Source organism: Astyanax mexicanus, chromosome 7 (genome assembly GCF_023375975.1).
Source record: "Astyanax mexicanus isolate ESR-SI-001 chromosome 7, AstMex3_surface, whole genome shotgun sequence".
Classification (NCBI taxonomy): Eukaryota; Metazoa; Chordata; class Actinopteri; order Characiformes; family Acestrorhamphidae; genus Astyanax; species Astyanax mexicanus.
Window position 1 is genome coordinate 32855306 of NC_064414.1, and position 16915 is coordinate 32872220.

The window sequence follows — 16915 nt, forward strand, 5'->3', positions numbered from 1 at the left end:
TGTGTGTGTGTGTGTGTGTGTGTGTGTGTGTGTGTGTGTGTGTGTTTGAACAGCAGCAACATAACAGTGCCACCTGCTGTAAGAACTTAGAACTGACTAGTGGAACTAGCTACCTAGCGTGGCAGTCGCCATGGTTACCAACCACATGAGTGACATCAATGACAGAACTATTATGACATCACGCATTTAGGCACAGGATCAGTAGTTGTAGTTCAGTTCCAGTCTAGAACAGCTTCAGGAACACAGCAATTTTGAGTTCTTTGCTCTTGACTGTGAAAACTGAACAATGATTTCTTCAAGAGGGTCTTTGTTTAGTGCTGTGCTCTCACCGATGGATCCCAACACAGCTCCTGGTAAAAAATCTGAGAATCTGAGGTTTTATTGAGCTCTGAACTCTGAATAATTGTGTTTACAAAACCAGAGTATCTATTTGCACAAAGTGCAAGTATAGTACCCATGCAGCATTGCACAGTATTTGAATACATGTAAGCAAGGTTGCATTTAATGCAAAAAAAAAAAAAACTAATTGGAATTAGCATAGGACATAAGTAATTACATTTATGTTGTTATCTTTATTATGAGTTTGCTTGTTGTTTGGTTCTATGGGGCTGTTGAGCCTTAACATTACATGGTTTGCATTACAGAAAATAATCTTGACCTCAAATGGAGGCAAGTCCTTCCACCTGGAGCAGGCCTGGAGAGGAGGGGCAACAGCAGCTCTGTGAGAGTTGTTCTCCAGTGTCTCACACACATTGCTCCTCTTGCCAACTATATGCTTTCTGAGGAGCATTCCAGAACATGTGAGTCTTGCATCTTAATTCATTTCATTTTGATGCTTTAATTTATCCACCAAGCTTCATATTTATTAGCTTGATTTGACTTCAATTGCTTTTTTTCCACAGGTCAACAGTCTGGCGTGTGTATGATGTGTGTTCTGGGGAAACATACGATTAGTGCTTTTAAGCACTCAGGCCAGATTATTCAGCCTGTTGGTGTGACCAGTCTACTTAGCCGTAAGTGCAGAAGGGAAAAATGAAGAAAGGGCTTGCGTTTTCTATACTGAAGTCCACAGTGAGTCTGAGACAGTGTTTTATTTACTGTTACAGGGTTATTTCCGGATTTTAAACCTGGACTGCCTGAAAGCAGCATTGGGTTTTATAAGGCTGTGGTGGAAGCACTGCATCAGAGCGACCTGAACGGACGAAAGTGAGTTCTTATGAAACCTACAGCAATGTGACTGTAATGTGTACAGCTTTATCATACACTCTTCTTATTTATGGGCATGTTTGTAAACATTGTAATTCCTTATTAATTCTACATAATAATTTATCTGTAATGCATAACTCAATATTTTCTTTAGACGGAATGGACAAACCACTGAGGACTCTCTGGTCAAGCAGATATTTGAAGGCACCGTACAACATGCATGTATGTCTGACAATGACTTGTGTTTTATAGTCACACTGTGTCTCCTAAATACATTATGTACTTTTGTTTCTGTTTTTTATGAAAAGAAAAAAAGTTTATTCTTATTTAAATGTATGAGTTGAGAATAAAATCCTTTTTGTTCATTTTCCACGTTAGGAATGTAATCACTGTCCTGTATTGTTATTCTATTCCCCAGTGACATGCCCGGCTTGTGGTGAACTTCACCTTGTGTTTACGCCGTTCAGAGAGCTTATTGTCGGTACAGAGGTAATACGCTCATCCCTAAACTAACCTATAGTTCTGATTGGAAGTTTACATACATTAATCATAGATAGACATCATGTCATTGAAACATCCAGTTTTACATTACATTACATTACATTTCTGTAATCAAACTGTTGTTTTTCTGAATTAGTAACATTTTAAATAATCTGATTTTTCCACTACAGGCTCCTGGCAATGTAACCAGGGACCTTACATGGTACATGATGGTTGAACAGCTCGGTTTTACATTGCAATTCAATTGCCGGAGGTACGTTTTGGTTTATATATATATCATAATAATAATAAATATAGAGTATGTAGCATCATGTCATTTTTGCAACACTAAAATCCATCATTGTGCTACTAGGTGTAAGAGATCTGGTCACTCCCACTACAAAACAACATTCCTTCACCTCCCCAATGTGCTGGTTATCAACGCCAAACCCCGCGATGAGGAAGTGACCGCAAAAACTGTAAAGGTAGTGTCAAAGTTCAGATCAGCTAGGATTCAATAGATCGTACTGGTACTGAACTGATCGATTAAGAAATATATTGCATAAATACAAGCAGTGACAGAGTTCACAGTGTGCTAATCAGTGAATGGGAATATGTCTCTGTTACACAGCCTATGAGGTACCCAGAGGATCTAGACATGAGGCCATTTATGTCTCAGCCTAGTGCTAAAACAGAGATGTACCAGCTTTACGGAGTGACTGTTCTAGAGAACTACAAAAAAGACCGGAGCCACAGCTACTGCTACGTCAAGGTCACACAATATTCTGCACTCACTCATCACACAGAACCTGCTCTGAATATACATACACAAACCAGGCACTGACACTGACAATGTGATCACTACATATTTCAGGGCAGCGATGAGCAGTGGTACATTATGGATGATGACAAAGTGTCTCTGAGTAACAGAAGATCTGCACTGGAACAAAAGGCTTCATTGCTGTTCTACGTCAGGTGAATGTTTGATTATGTCATGCGAAAGGAGTTAAATTATTTGTATTTGATTTTATTGGGAATTTTATTCTATTCTCTAAGTTTCAAATATTCTTGTTGTTTCTGTTAAAGGTCTTCTTAGAACCTGCCATCATATCAGCTTTTTCAACACCAACAGAACCCCACTAATGGGCTGTATATTGCTGTGAGATAATATAAATGTACATGTATACCTGCATCGTGTGGAGAGAGTCCTTTACTGTTTGTACCGGGAGGATTTGGGATTGTTGTTGCTTTTTGCTTGTTGTTTTGTTGTCTGTTTTTTGGTCATGGTCTGTTGGGCTATCCGGTGTCAATCTGAGGAGGACAGGTTCCTCTTTTGAGCCGTGCTTCCTCTCAAGGTTTCTTCCTGTGGATCTAAGGGAGTTTTTCCTTGCCCCTGTCAGCTTCGGCTTGCTCAAAAGAGGCTCGGACCCGGATCTCTGTAAAGCCACTTTCTGACTAAATACATTGTGAAAAACACAAAACAAATAAACCTGAATTAAATTAAACTGGATGTACATAAATAGCTAGCTAAAGGGACAGATGGACAGAAACTTATCAAGTTATTAAAGGGTAGATGTACACAAATACATAACTTCTACTTCTATGTTAAATCTTGTAAATATAATGGCAACTATAACTTTTTATATTTTCTAAACTTTAAACTTTTTAGATGAAGAAAAAAAAAAATAGATATGTATTTCTAGAAGAAAATGCCAGTGCAACAATGATAAATAAAAAAGAAAAAAAGTAGCAAATTAATACAAGTATTTAATAAAGAATCATTATTATACACTTTAGACAAAGTTTAGTCCATTTATTTCAAGTAGAAAAAATGGTAAACCATTACAGGCTCGTTGAGCACCCATAGAAAAATATGGGAACCTTAGTATTCCACAGTTACAGTTGTGCATACACAGAGTTACACACAGTTTTATTCAGGGTCCAAATGAAACTTATGTTATTAATTATAAAATTGCAATTCCTAGAGTAAAGATCTGAACTATAGGCCTACATACAGGTTCTGAAGGGTAAAGCACTAAACACAAACAAATGTGATATTACAACAATTACAGGTGGTAATTGTACGGCTTGGAATGCTTTGATTACCACCAGTGGTACCTGTACCACAGTTTGAGAACCACCACTCTAAGCCCATAGTTTATAATATGTATTATATATTTACCTCTCTTTGCATGAAAGATAAAGAGCACATGAAGCTGCTAGGTTCACAGAACAGTCACATATAACACATCACCAACCTGAGCCAGCTAACATCACACATTCAAATATATACTCTAATGTGGAAAGTTAGTCTAAATTCTCATCATCTGTAGCCTAGAATTAGTGACTCAGCTACAGTTATCCAGCATTTACAGTGGTATGAAAAAGTTTGGCCACCCCTGATATTCTTCATGATTATTCTTTATAAATCACTGGTTGTTAGGATCAACAATTTCAGTCAATCATATCATATAGCAGAAGAACATAGTGATATATGAGAAGTGAAATAAAGTTTAAAGGATTTACAGAAAGTGTGCAATTGTTTGTTAAACAAAATTAGGCAGGTGCACAAATTTGAGCACCCCAACAAAAAAAATATATTCATATTTAGTAATACTTAGTCTCCTTTTGCAGAAATAACAGCTTCAAAACGCTTAGCTTTAGCTTCTAATGAGAGTCTGGCTTCTAGTTAAAGGTATAACAATACCCACAAATTACAACACCATATGCACAGATTACTAAATCCTACACACAGATTTATTAACCGTACTACAAATTACTAAACTATACCCACAGATTTATTTGCCGTAGCCCATTTTCAATCTGTGGGTATGATTTACAAATTCCTTTGTACGGTTTAGTAATTCGTGTGTATGGATTTTGCTCTTCAATTACTTTTCCTTTAGTGACCCCTCCAGGGCTCAAACTCCCTCTCAATTGTGGCTGTAACCCTGGGAAAGCAGCACCATTATGGTTTGGTGAGACTTGATTGGTCAAAAGATACACAGACCAGCAAAATATTATAAATAATAAAAATTAAGAAATTGGTACGTCAACTGATGATGTTTTATGCGTGTTACTGGCAAGTAACGTCATACAGGCTTGGTCGGCCATCCTTCAAAACAGTTTATTATTTTAGATGCTGCTGAGTGCCCACACTGCCCCTGACATTTTTTTTGTGTGTACGAACCGAACAGACCAAAAAAAAGTATATCTCTACAGAATAAGCCATTCATAAACTTTTTTTTTTTAAATACACCCAGTTATTCAGCACTAAGGGTATGTATATTATAATATACCTATTTATTTTATTTACAGAAATAAAAATCACCTGAGGGCCTGACTTGAAGTAAAATGTAGGTCCAGCCTAAACAATGAAAAAAAATACACACTCCTACACAAGAGATCCCTTTAATCTTATTCATAACTGTAAATTACTCAACCTCAGTAGGTGAAGTAGAGGAAAACCTGAAGTGTATTTCCGCAATAGCTGTGTATATATGCAGGCAGTGTGTTTGCAGTTCTCCAGTGTCACTTCAGACTGCCCCACAGTTATGCAGAAAGCATGTGCGGAATGAAAGGAAGCAGGACCCCAGACCAGACCAGACTGAGAAACAACAAAGAAATAACATCACTTCTGGGCAGTCCAAAAGCAGTGTGTACATGACCTGGTAACTCCTTGCTGTAATCAAATTCATACACTTACTGTTTTAAAGACATATAACTCCACACATTGAGGGTTACAAAATGTTTAATATTTGGCAACAATATTTACTCAGTCGGTAGCATTAGTGTCAATTGAGAACAACCAATTCTGCCCTACAGGATTTCCACTGTTTTACATAAGACCTTTTTTAATGCATGTTTTGGCTTTGGTAGATTAAGCATTATATGTAAAAGGGTCACCCCCATACCCACCCCATTTTGTCACATGCACAGCGCTCCAATCTCAAACCTATACCACAGAATGGAACTACAAATACCACAACAATACAAAGCAACAATGCACACAACAGAAAGGCAGCACTGGTGATTATAAAAATAGATGGGGTCAGTTGAAACTGTGTCCAATGCTTAGTGTCCCATAATAACAATGGACACCCTGTCTGTCTGTGCTCAAGTGCCTTCCAGGAAACCAAGGCTAAATAAATTAAGAGGATAAAACTGCCCCGCAGTTGCAATTATTCTGTTTGTATGGGTGTAACTAGGTGATCTGAGGATATTGCATTTAAAGCATGAGGAATATCTTACAGCTGACCAACCTGCACTTGCTCCATTCCTTTCAGTTTAAAAATTCAGTTGGAATTCTCTCTATCTTTCAACTTTCAGCATAAACATTCAGTCATTTAGTCACATTCAACATTCAATAATTAACATTATGATTGATCTGACCCACTAAACCACACTCATCAATATTCATAAGCCTCTAAAATAAAACAGAATGCTGCTTTTCCAAAAATATATACACCCACGGACCTAAACTTCTAAACTCACCAAAGCCAACGACAAAAAAGTCAAATTGTCTTTACAGCAGATCCAAAACCCAACTTAAGACAGACTGTACAATCCTATCCATCCAAACTACAGTACCTTTAAGAATAAACTGTAGTTTTAGATGTGATTTTTTTTTTTTGCTGTCCAGCAACAAATATAAAAAATGTTAGCGCTGCAAGCCAGTGGCTTAAAGATAAATACCAGCATTTATGTTGGTAAAGGCAGAGAATTTAGAGTGATAAAGGTTCCCCATTGTTCTCAGTGCCGGTTCCCAGGGCAAGGTGGGGGGCGAGAGGGAGGCTGTCTTGGGGGGCCTGGGGGTGCTCTGGCTGGTGGGGGTCCATGGGGTGTCCGGCTGATAGAGGGTCCGCGGGAGGGTGGTCTGCTGGGAGGGGCTGAGGTGGTGGGGCGCATGAGGGGCTGATGGTCTGGTGGGGGCGGTGGAGGTGGAGGTTGGTGCACTGGTGCGCTGGCTGCTGCTTCTTTTACTCGTGTGAAGTTGATGCATCGACCCTGCAGGAACACAGCAGATGGCAGGATAACTGACAGTTAAGAGCTAAAACGAACACCCTTCAATTTATCCATAACTATGTAGCTCATTACACCCATCATACCTAAAGCCTTACTGGTGATTCAATGCGACTTCAGCCATGTCTATTTTAACTTGTTTAAAGGAAGATGTCATGGAACAGTTTATTAAGTTTGATGTAATATGTAAACATTGTCAAATTTCACTCTCAGTCCAGACACGCCCCTGCCACACAAAACTAATGTCAAATCTGAAAGCTGGTCTCAAAACTTCATGTAAAATCTCTTGTAAAAGAAAAGTGTATTTAACAATATTTTTTAAAAGTAAACTTAACATGGAAAATTACATACTTTTAAAAATTAAAATATGTACCTAAATACATACATAATAATACATATGTACTATTTTGGAACAACTTATGGCAACTTAAGTATATATTTCAATTGTAATAAAGCTATATTTAAACACAACATAAAAGCATTAAATTGTGCTTTTGAGTGCTTTTGTCATACAACTGCTGCAAGTAGTATGTTTTTTTATTTTTTATTTTTAGAATTTTTAATACACTTTAAGTATATTGTAAACTACTACTTTGCGTATTAATGCACATAGTGTACACTTTAATGTTACTGACAAAAAAAAGTATTTAATGCCACTAAATATATTTTCTATCAACACAACGTATAATGTAAAGCATACTGCTTAAAAATACATTTTATAGAAATACAGAGAAAATATTTAATGTGGATTTTTATAAAGTATATTAAATTGAAAATGCACTTTTAGTATTCTTTAGCTAATTTGAACATACTTTTAATGCTTTTAAGTATTCTTCCTTTTTACAAGGGTAGCTACTTTCTCTATTATGTACAATACAGCACAACTTATTTACACATATTCCTAATGGCTAAAAGGCTAATAAAAGCCTGTTTAATTCTATAAAATTAAGAGATTTAAAAAACAAACATCATACAGGACTTAAATAAATAAGGGAAATAAATAAAACTAAATGCCTGTACTGTAGAAAGTACTGTAAAATAGCATTAGAGTTAGCATGTAGAAATGGAGATTTCTCTAGGCTAATGTATTATAGTATAGATTCTAAGAAAGCATGCACACACCTTTAGAGGAGCAATTACACTGATTTGTCCATTCAAAATAACCCATAAAAGTGACATAGTGATGAATAATAATATATAAGTGATAATAGTGAATAATATACAGATTCACACTATAAATATCCTGCAAAATAACATTATACAGTATTTTTGATCAACAGTGTTTTGATACCAATCAAGTCCTTGATATACTGGGGTATATCATATTGTTTTTATTTGTGATACATGGTGTCAAAAATCAATATATCTATTAAAACCTAGGAACTGTAAACTCCCTAAACTCACCTCCACAGTTTGACTTTCTAAAGTTACTGCATCATTATTCCACGTGGTGGCGCTAATCAATTGACTAGGGTAAACCTGCGGTGGAATTTGCTTATTTAGGAGTATTTTATCTTCTTCAGTAACAAAGATGCAGTGAAGTATCATAGATAATTGGCTTGTAATATATTGAGTATCCTAGAATATATACCAGTATTGTGATAATCATAATCGTGGGCAATGTATCGTGATAATATCATACAGGTGTGACCATCAGGGCTGTCCTGTCTTTAAAAAAATAATCTAAATAACTGAAAATATATTTCTGTATTTCATATTTTAAATTACAGTGGGGCTATCTGGCACACTTTCAATGTCATATTGAACAACATTAACACAGTGTTTCACTGTTAAGAGAAGCTAAATCTAGGATGCTGAGGTGGAGCAGATGTTGAGTTAAGTTAGTATTAATGATATCTCATAAAAAGTATACAAGATAGAGGTAACTTTTAAAGGAGAATCCTTATCACAATATCACACACAGCATCCTGCTTCAAAATGGTAGCTGACTTATATAGACCATCACAAACATTTTTTATACATTTTTAAAAAACATTTTTATATAAAAATATAAAATATTTATATATAATATTATAATATTATTATAATATTGAGTCAGTTCTATTATTATTTTGTTTTATTCATGAGTTTTTATGTTGTAAGAGAAAGAAAGAAGCAGGCTTACCCTGTTGAGAAGAGACATTAGTTATTGTGGAAAGGGCTGTTAATTTATTTTAAACTTTCAAATGTTATTCCTTTATATTTACATTTTAATGTTTAAAGTAAAGTAAAAAATACAATTGTTTCACATGAAGCTTAAAATTAAATTAGGCTGAAATTTAGATTATTAAATCATTTGTGGTGTCTCTTTTACTGATTTTAAAGAAAAAAGAAAATACTGACTACTGAGGCTACTTTTTTCTTATTGGTAAATAATTAATGATAAAAACCTGAACAAATAGTTTAATATTCCTATTAAACAGCCAAAACAGCTCTAGGGACCATATGATCCAAGTGGTTAGTAAAATGTAACAGAGGTCTACTGGTCACACAGTGTTGCCTGACTGACTTTGGCCCGCAATGCCCAGGAGATGACCCCCGAGAGGGCATAACACTTCACACACTCAGAACCTCAGCTGTCACCCATAATTCTGTCCCCAAAATCATGGGGGTAGGTTTGAGGGGCTGCAGATATGCAGTTTGGGAAGAATGGGTGCTGGTGAAAATGCCCTTCCTCCACTGAGGACAAGCTGCATTCTTACAAGCAGAGTGATTCATCATTGTCAGGAAGGCCAAACTTTCAGAAGCCATTGTCAGGATGTTTTCAAGAGGAGTTCTAACGACCTAAACAAAGGTATTCAAAGCTTTACGCATCATTTCTTGTGAAAAATGAAACGTTCCGTAATTGTGGACTCGCGTCTAACACTAGGCATTATGTCAATGCAGTGGTAATGCCTTAGCACTACACACAAGAGCTTACAGAGACACACAGCTGTAATTAAATATATTAAATATTCATTTCAGCTTAACTGATATAAGAATATTCCAGATTCAGCAAGGATCTAACTATTTAATAATATAAAATTTATTTATATATTTATATATTTGGATTCAAACTTGAGCATAGAGTTGGCAATATGATATTTTATCGTGTTGTAATAATTCATCAGTGCTAAAAGATTTAATTACAAAGAGTGTGATGAGTGCTGATGAACTGGATGAAGAACAGGGCATTTCGAAAAAAAAAATCACTGTACACTGAAGATCTGCTGCTGCTGAAGCATTTTAACTGAGGTCATGTAATTTTAAATAAATATTGTGTATTGTAAAAAGGTTTTTAAACATTGTGATGGAATATTAGATGTTTTACTTTATTGCCATATAGCTTATTTTGTAGTTTTAATTTAAGACATATTATTTGATATCTACTATAAATTGTTCAGTGCCTACTCTAAATTATTTTGTAACTTTAGGCCTTTAGGGTTTATGGGTTTAATTATGTTGTTTACTTATGGAAAAACCTAAAACATTTATAATTATATTAATCACTATTTTTCAAAATTGGTCTTTTTAGACCTTAAACACTTCCACTACCACTCAAGTTCTGTTAATTAGCTGAAAAGGATGTATGGTTTATAAAAGAAAAGAAAACATCAATATTCCACACAAAGTGTTTCTAGAACATGAACTTAATCTAAATGTTATAAAAAAATCTGTATGAACTCAAATAATTGTATAAATCCAATCCAATACAAAAAGCATTATCTAGATAAATGCTGGGGGCCATGGAAGCTGCTTCCATCAATCAGACTCATTTAATATGATCCAGCCTGTGTTGACGAGGCTCTTTTCAACGGCTAATCGGAACAAAAAAGAGCAGCGCTAACCAATGAATATGTGGCAAGCTTTAAGTCCACAGTCAAGGGGAGAATCTCCCTAAATCCATTCGAATTACTTTCACTCGAGTGGCAATGAGAGCAGCCGTCAGGGGGGTGCCACTTTCTGCCACACTGTTTGATTACTCCTCAGACAAACAGATGGAGAGTTTAAAGGCCACGAGCCCAACTGTGACAGGAGAGATTCCCCTCCTTTTGTTCCAGCTTCTTACAGCACTGGATCAAGGCTGGGACGAGGGGTGGACAGCCCAGCTTCCTTTATTTTTATTTTTATGAGCCATAGCAACAAGAGTGCTTTCACTCCCTAAACGGGTTGAAGTAGTTAAACGGTAATGCTAACTTTCAAAGGATGTCAGTGAAAATAGGCCCCTAAACACTATTGAATTTTTAAAAATCATTTATAATATGTAATATGTATGGGTGTAAGAAAGTCAATGTATTGTAATATTTTTTTCCAATCGTGCAATGATTGAATTTTTTTAACAGTACCGGTATATATTTTTTAATATTAGTTTACCTGTAAAGATTGGTGGCAGACAGTGTTCTATTTTGCGTGTTGTGTTTAAACCCCAACCACTTGATCCAACTGTTATGATCACATAGAAAGTATAAAATAAAATACTTTCTTTACCCTTAACAGGCCATGATTTTTGCCATGATTTTCTTCCTTGACATTACACCACTAAATCTTGAGGATTTCAATTCAAGCATTACATAAAAAGCTTTCATGTCTGATAAGGAACATTACTTACAAAATTGTAATTGTAATAGAAAATATAAAAATCTGCTAATGTCGAAATATAATGAATACAATCATAAAATTGGCTCTTTCCTGAACTTTCCTTGAACTTCAATCAATATTTTCCTGAATACAAATCAAACAGTCATGTCCTCCAAATCTTTAGTTTACTTATGTTTGTCTAGTTTTTACATCTATTTTAGAACATGAACAATTTGGTTTTGATTCCTGTTACACTGGAATTATTAAGTGGAGTAGAGAGTGAACAGACAGCTTCTCCAAGTGTCCTGTAAGAGATTTCAAAGCCCTCAAATTTTCAGAATGTAAATAAGTTATTTTACTGCAGGAAAAAGGGTTTTGTATCACCTACACTTGTAGCTTGTATACAGGACAAGGCATTTTAAGGGTTAGTCAGATTTTATAATAGACCACTAAAGTCGTGTCGTCATTTTGTAGTCAGCGCCATGTTGTTTATGCCCATATTTGGGGTTCCGTGTCTAAGCGGTTCAAGTAAATGGGGTATTTGAATGAGCTTTTCAAAAACTGGCCTGTCACATTCTGTGGTAAATAAATATGTTCAGAACTCCGTACGTTTAAGTCTGTGTTCATTTACCTCCTAAATATCACTGGATCCTCTGAATTTCGAGATCTTTTAAGGGTGGTAATTAGAAAAATGCTAACTTTAAGCTAATGCTCAACTAAGGTCACAGCACAGCGGCTGGAAATAAAAACCGGACTGGAATCTGCACAACAACAGCGATCTCCGGTCAGATCGTGTTTTGGATTATTATGCTTCTTCACAGAGGATCATTAAAGCATTTAAACACGCAAAAACTCTTTCAGTAATGTTGAGCAGTGTGATGTTGCGCAGTGTAGTCTGTGTTAGAGCTTTAAAAGGCAGATAATAAGAGAAAGTGGCTCTCAGTTCAGCAGCGCTTCCCTGCAGGTTTAGTATTTACTTACGGTCATTAGTTTATACTAATTACAACACCTGACCCAAATAATCAACTAACAACTAACTAATCAACTAATCAACTAACTACCTGCCCTCACTGAGGCGGCAACGAACCAGAAACCAATTTATTTCACTGCATAATAAAGACGGTAAAAGTTAAAAAGTGTTACAGCTGGTTCTGGAGTATCACTGTCCTGTTTTAGTGATTTTGAAAGCCCTATTCATTTTTCTCATAGGGAAAACCCGCTTAGACACGAAAGCCATACAATGACTACAGAATAACGCACAACTTCAGTGGTCTATTATGATGGTTTGTTTTCTACTATGAATATCCGTTATCCTTAAATTTGATTTAAACAGTCATGATATATCGCCCACTTTTAATTTTTACAGGTACCTAAAACTTTAGCATTTTTTTGCCCTGTGTTTATTAATAAATATAATTAATATCAAATCCCTACCCCTGGACATGCAACACAGCAGTTGCAATTTAGAGTCATCAGTATAGTATAGGCAAAATCCAGTAGTATGTACAGACATGCAGCAGACGCACTGTGTTAAATGTGCTGTGGTCTGGCATGTCTTGCTACAGAAACTGCTGTCCAACTGCTGCAGAAGCTTAAAGCCTGTTGGGGGCCATCCACAGTGGTTTAAACACCATATGGACTGATTTCTCTCAGTTTCCCTTCTCCCTCCCTCTTCCCCTCTCGGTCTTCTCCCTCCACCACATCTGCACCGTATTCATGAGGCTCCATTCTCATTCGGCCCATATGTTCACCCTGGTGCGGGGCTGTTGCTGTACTGCTCACCAAATTGTCCCATTCGCTCCACACGACTGCCAGAGTGATGGCTTGACCCTTCTAGCCAAGCAGCCCTGAATTAAACTCCACTACCCCCACGCTGGGCCAACAATGGCCCTGGACAATAAAATGCAGGCCCTATACCCTACTCATTGGCCCCATGTCACATTAGAGGGCCCTCTGTTTAATAAGGTGTTAAATCAGACCACCAAGTATCTGCGTCAGGCCCATCCAAAACAGGAGAGAAGGAAATAGGTGATAAACTTTGGGTTACGCCTTTTTCATTCTCACTTTTATGGGAATGTAATCTTAAATGGCTAATCCCTTCTGCTGCCCAGACTGAGTCGTTTTACCTTTACATGCCAGAGAGTCATTAACAAAAAAACAATCCAGCACAAAACCTTGGGTCCCTGCCTTTTACTCAGATGCACTTTGTCTTAGCAGTTAATGGGCAGACCCAGACCATGCAGGGTTACTCACTTTCAACTGGAGAGGTCTTGTAAACAGGCTAGACAAAAGAGCCAACAAAGACTTCCACAGACAAGAACTCCTTTCTTCAGTAGGTAATAAAACAAACCTGTCACTTCTGCATCACAATGTGTGCACTGAAGCTTCTGGATAAAGACTTTAACCTGAATGCCATCCATGTTATATATTACCTATAGGGTTGTACATGTTAATGTCGAGCATTAATATTTACTTCCTATTGAATCAAAAGCCTCGAAAGAAAAAAGACACAAACCACAAAAAGAAGAAAACTGATGTAATGATGTGAAGCATATGTATCAGGACAAAATAGGCTATTTTTGTTGCATATTAATAAAATTAGTTTTAAAAAGGTTTTCTAAAAAGTTTATTAAAGATCGATCAGCTATTCATTTTGCGAAATGTTTCTCATGCAGGTAAAACCAGTTAAGAAATCCTTTATGTCTCCTACATAAGTTCACATGCTTATCTTATTGTGTACAAAAAATTACAACTGCCTGTCACTACTGAATTCAGCTTTAGGTTTGTTTCAAAAATGCAGAAAATACATAATGCAAAAATAGCCATAGAACTGACTGATGATGTAAAATCAGGATATTCCGAATGTTAGATTAATATAAATATATATATAAGATTAGGACAATCAACAGAATGGAAATGTCTGATTAAATCCATACACATACCCATGAAGCAGTTACTGCGTATACTATTATTATTATTTTTTTTAATGATTTTATTTGCTTGGGACAGCAGTTGCATGCTTCATGTTATAAAGAAAAACAGCCAAAAATGAATGCTAAATTCAACAGATCATTTTGGCTTCATTTACAGTGTCTGACTGCAATAGAAATTTTCAGATACTAACATTTTTAATCTCAGAGTAGAGGAGGGCAATTTGACAATATCATAAAATCATAAAGTTTGCAATTGTGATACACAATATACTCTCTTGAGCATATTGTGGGTAACTTCAATGCTTAAAAACATTGGTAAGCTGATATATTGTGGCTAACCCTGTTTTATTGGATATATAATATGAATAGCAATTATAAATTTAAAATCTGCTGCTACTGATTCATATTTTTCTGTGTGGCAAAATATCCTTAAATATTGTTTACTGCCAAAATCCCTTTAAATACTGTGATGATATGCATATGTATGCTTTAATGGCCATTTTTTTATTAATTAATTAATTATTATTTATTTATAATCTGGACTTTCTACAGCTTGCAGGGATATATTTACACTTATAGAACACAGCCTCTGAAATAAGAGGAAATAGAAATTAGAAAATAATTAATGGTCTATGAGATCTTCCAACTCTGGACCCTCAAGCCAAAGAAGCTGAGCTTTATAACACACACCCTTGAGTTTTTAGAACCACTTTAAAAGAAAAAAAGAAGAAAACCAAGGAAAAGAAAATATACAAAAATACAAAACATATTAAATAAGATGTGGTAAAAAAGGGAAGTATCAGAAAAGGATATATAATGAAAATTGAATTAGAAAGTAGGCCAGCAGTAAGAAAACAGAGACAGCAGAAAGTTAGTGAGTGTAGCCACTGTTTGTGTGTATTCTGTGCCAGCAGAGTTGAAGGGAATTGTCCTGCAGGTGGGCATGAAACACACAGCTCAGTGTGAACATGCTCAAACCAGTCTGAATGCTACAGCTGTTATCAGCCAAGCCCTTTTCTTTACTGAGTCTGCTGCTTTTCCCAACGCCTTTCAAAGCTCCTGCACAGTATACAGAGCAGCTGGGCACAGGCCCTCCCTCACACAAGCAGGCCATTCTGCAGCGCAGTTCAATAAGAGCAGGGTAAATCAGATAAGTCCATCCACAGTGGGAGTGGAGCAGCGGTCTGTCCGGCTGAATGGACTCAGACTGTATGGCCCACAGCACTCCGGCCCACATGAAAGATGCCTTTCACGGCCACGCAGATGTGTTGCCATGGCACACTTTGCTCTGGTGGAATAACGCAGTGAGAAATGCCTGGTCATAGAAACGGGATGCTAATGGGCTTAAAAAAGAAGCTGTTCAGAAACAGACTGACTCCACTCATGAAGGAAATACAAACTTGTCTTATTTAAAATGTGTTTTAAACAAATTCTGTCAGGTGTAACTTGCCTTTGATGTAACTTTCTGCTACTTACATTTGTCAGCAGTGGCTCACCAGTCCAAAAAAATCTTACCTTCCATTGCAAAACCTTATGAAATATCATAAAACTGCAATTACAAAACTCTGCAGAATACTTTTATTTAAAACAACAAATACAGAGAGTGGAGTCTTCCTATTGTTTTTCCTAACTACCAAATAATAATGTACATTTTATATACCTATAATATATATATATTTTTTTTACATTTTTATCATTTACAATCAATATGTTATTTAGCATTAAAAAAAATAAAGAAACTTAACAGTCTCAATTTCTTTTTGTTTTTTTTCAAAAATAAATTTCATACAATATTGCAGCACTATCCTGGAATTTCACATTCCATGGGAAAGTCATATTAAAAGAGCCTAAACTGTACTGTACTTCACCAGACCAGCTGTGTTCAACACAGAGCCAGTTCAAACATTAATGTAAGAAAGAAAAACACAGACTCAGCATTTAAAGGGCACCTTATAAGGCAATGAGACTTGCAACCTCTTGGTATTTCAGCACAATCCAATACTTTCCAAGGCATGAGGCTGAGGAATGAGACTAGATATATATCTCACTAAGATAAAGTCTGTTTAGACGTTCTGCTATGCAGAAAGAGAGTGTACTTAGATATGAATTTAAACTGGATTTGTACCTGATCTCCAGGCTTGGGTCTCATGAGTGACACTTGGTCGTATCCACGGCGGAACAGTGCCCACAGAGCATCTAGTTTTCCCTGAACAGAATCGGCAAACAGAAAAACATTGAAAAACACGGGTGATTAATAGATGATATATGCTAAATAAATAAAAGTATTGGCATACACTTCTTAATAACTAAATTCAGAACAGATCTCATTCTGTCCTGTTGTCACGGATATAGAAACACCTAACCATGAAAACCAGCAAATCTACTCAAATATATATATATATATATATATATATATATATATATATATATATATATATATAAAAAACTAAATGTTACGTAATGATATAAATGCACAGCACAAAAGCTAGGAATGCAATACCTTAATAGGAGTGTACCACCTCCTCCTCGAGGAGGCCCGGCTTCTGGGAGTCCTCATGGGCTTGGACTCAAATGGCTCAAATTCATGTTCAGGCATCTTCACCACTGCATTTTTAGGCAGCTCCAGCTTAGCCCCTTCTTCAGTAGAGCCTTTATCCCCCCATCGCACCTACACAACATGAGCAAAACTTCACAACCCTCTCAGGCTAAGAGAGAGA

The 16915-nt window shown here is 36.2% G+C and overlaps 2 protein-coding genes across 2 annotated transcripts in view; one reads left to right on the plus strand and one right to left on the minus strand.

Moving 5' to 3' along the window:
- The first annotated feature begins 206 nt into the window (after positions 1–206).
- Positions 207–2878, plus strand: LOC111196004 (ubiquitin carboxyl-terminal hydrolase 36). The gene is made up of 11 exons (XM_022684896.2): positions 207–353; positions 645–800; positions 903–1013; positions 1107–1206; positions 1361–1428; positions 1625–1695; positions 1878–1960; positions 2060–2171; positions 2318–2458; positions 2561–2661; positions 2773–2878. Exons 1-11 carry the CDS (start codon positions 287–289, stop codon positions 2780–2782), a joined length of 1020 nt encoding a protein of 339 aa, XP_022540617.2. The 5' UTR covers positions 207–286; the 3' UTR covers positions 2783–2878.
- A 606-nt stretch (positions 2879–3484) lies between these two features.
- Positions 3485–16915, minus strand: part of antxr1d (ANTXR cell adhesion molecule 1d) — a 37309-nt gene continuing 23878 nt past the window's right edge. Inside the window, exons 16-18 of the mRNA XM_049481613.1 lie at positions 16699–16866; positions 16324–16404; positions 3485–6693 (exon numbers count right to left, since the gene is read on the minus strand). Coding sequence (XP_049337570.1) covers positions 6439–6693; positions 16324–16404; positions 16699–16866 — 504 coding nt within the window. The 3' untranslated portion in view covers positions 3485–6438. The remainder of the gene's footprint in view (positions 6694–16323; positions 16405–16698; positions 16867–16915) is intronic.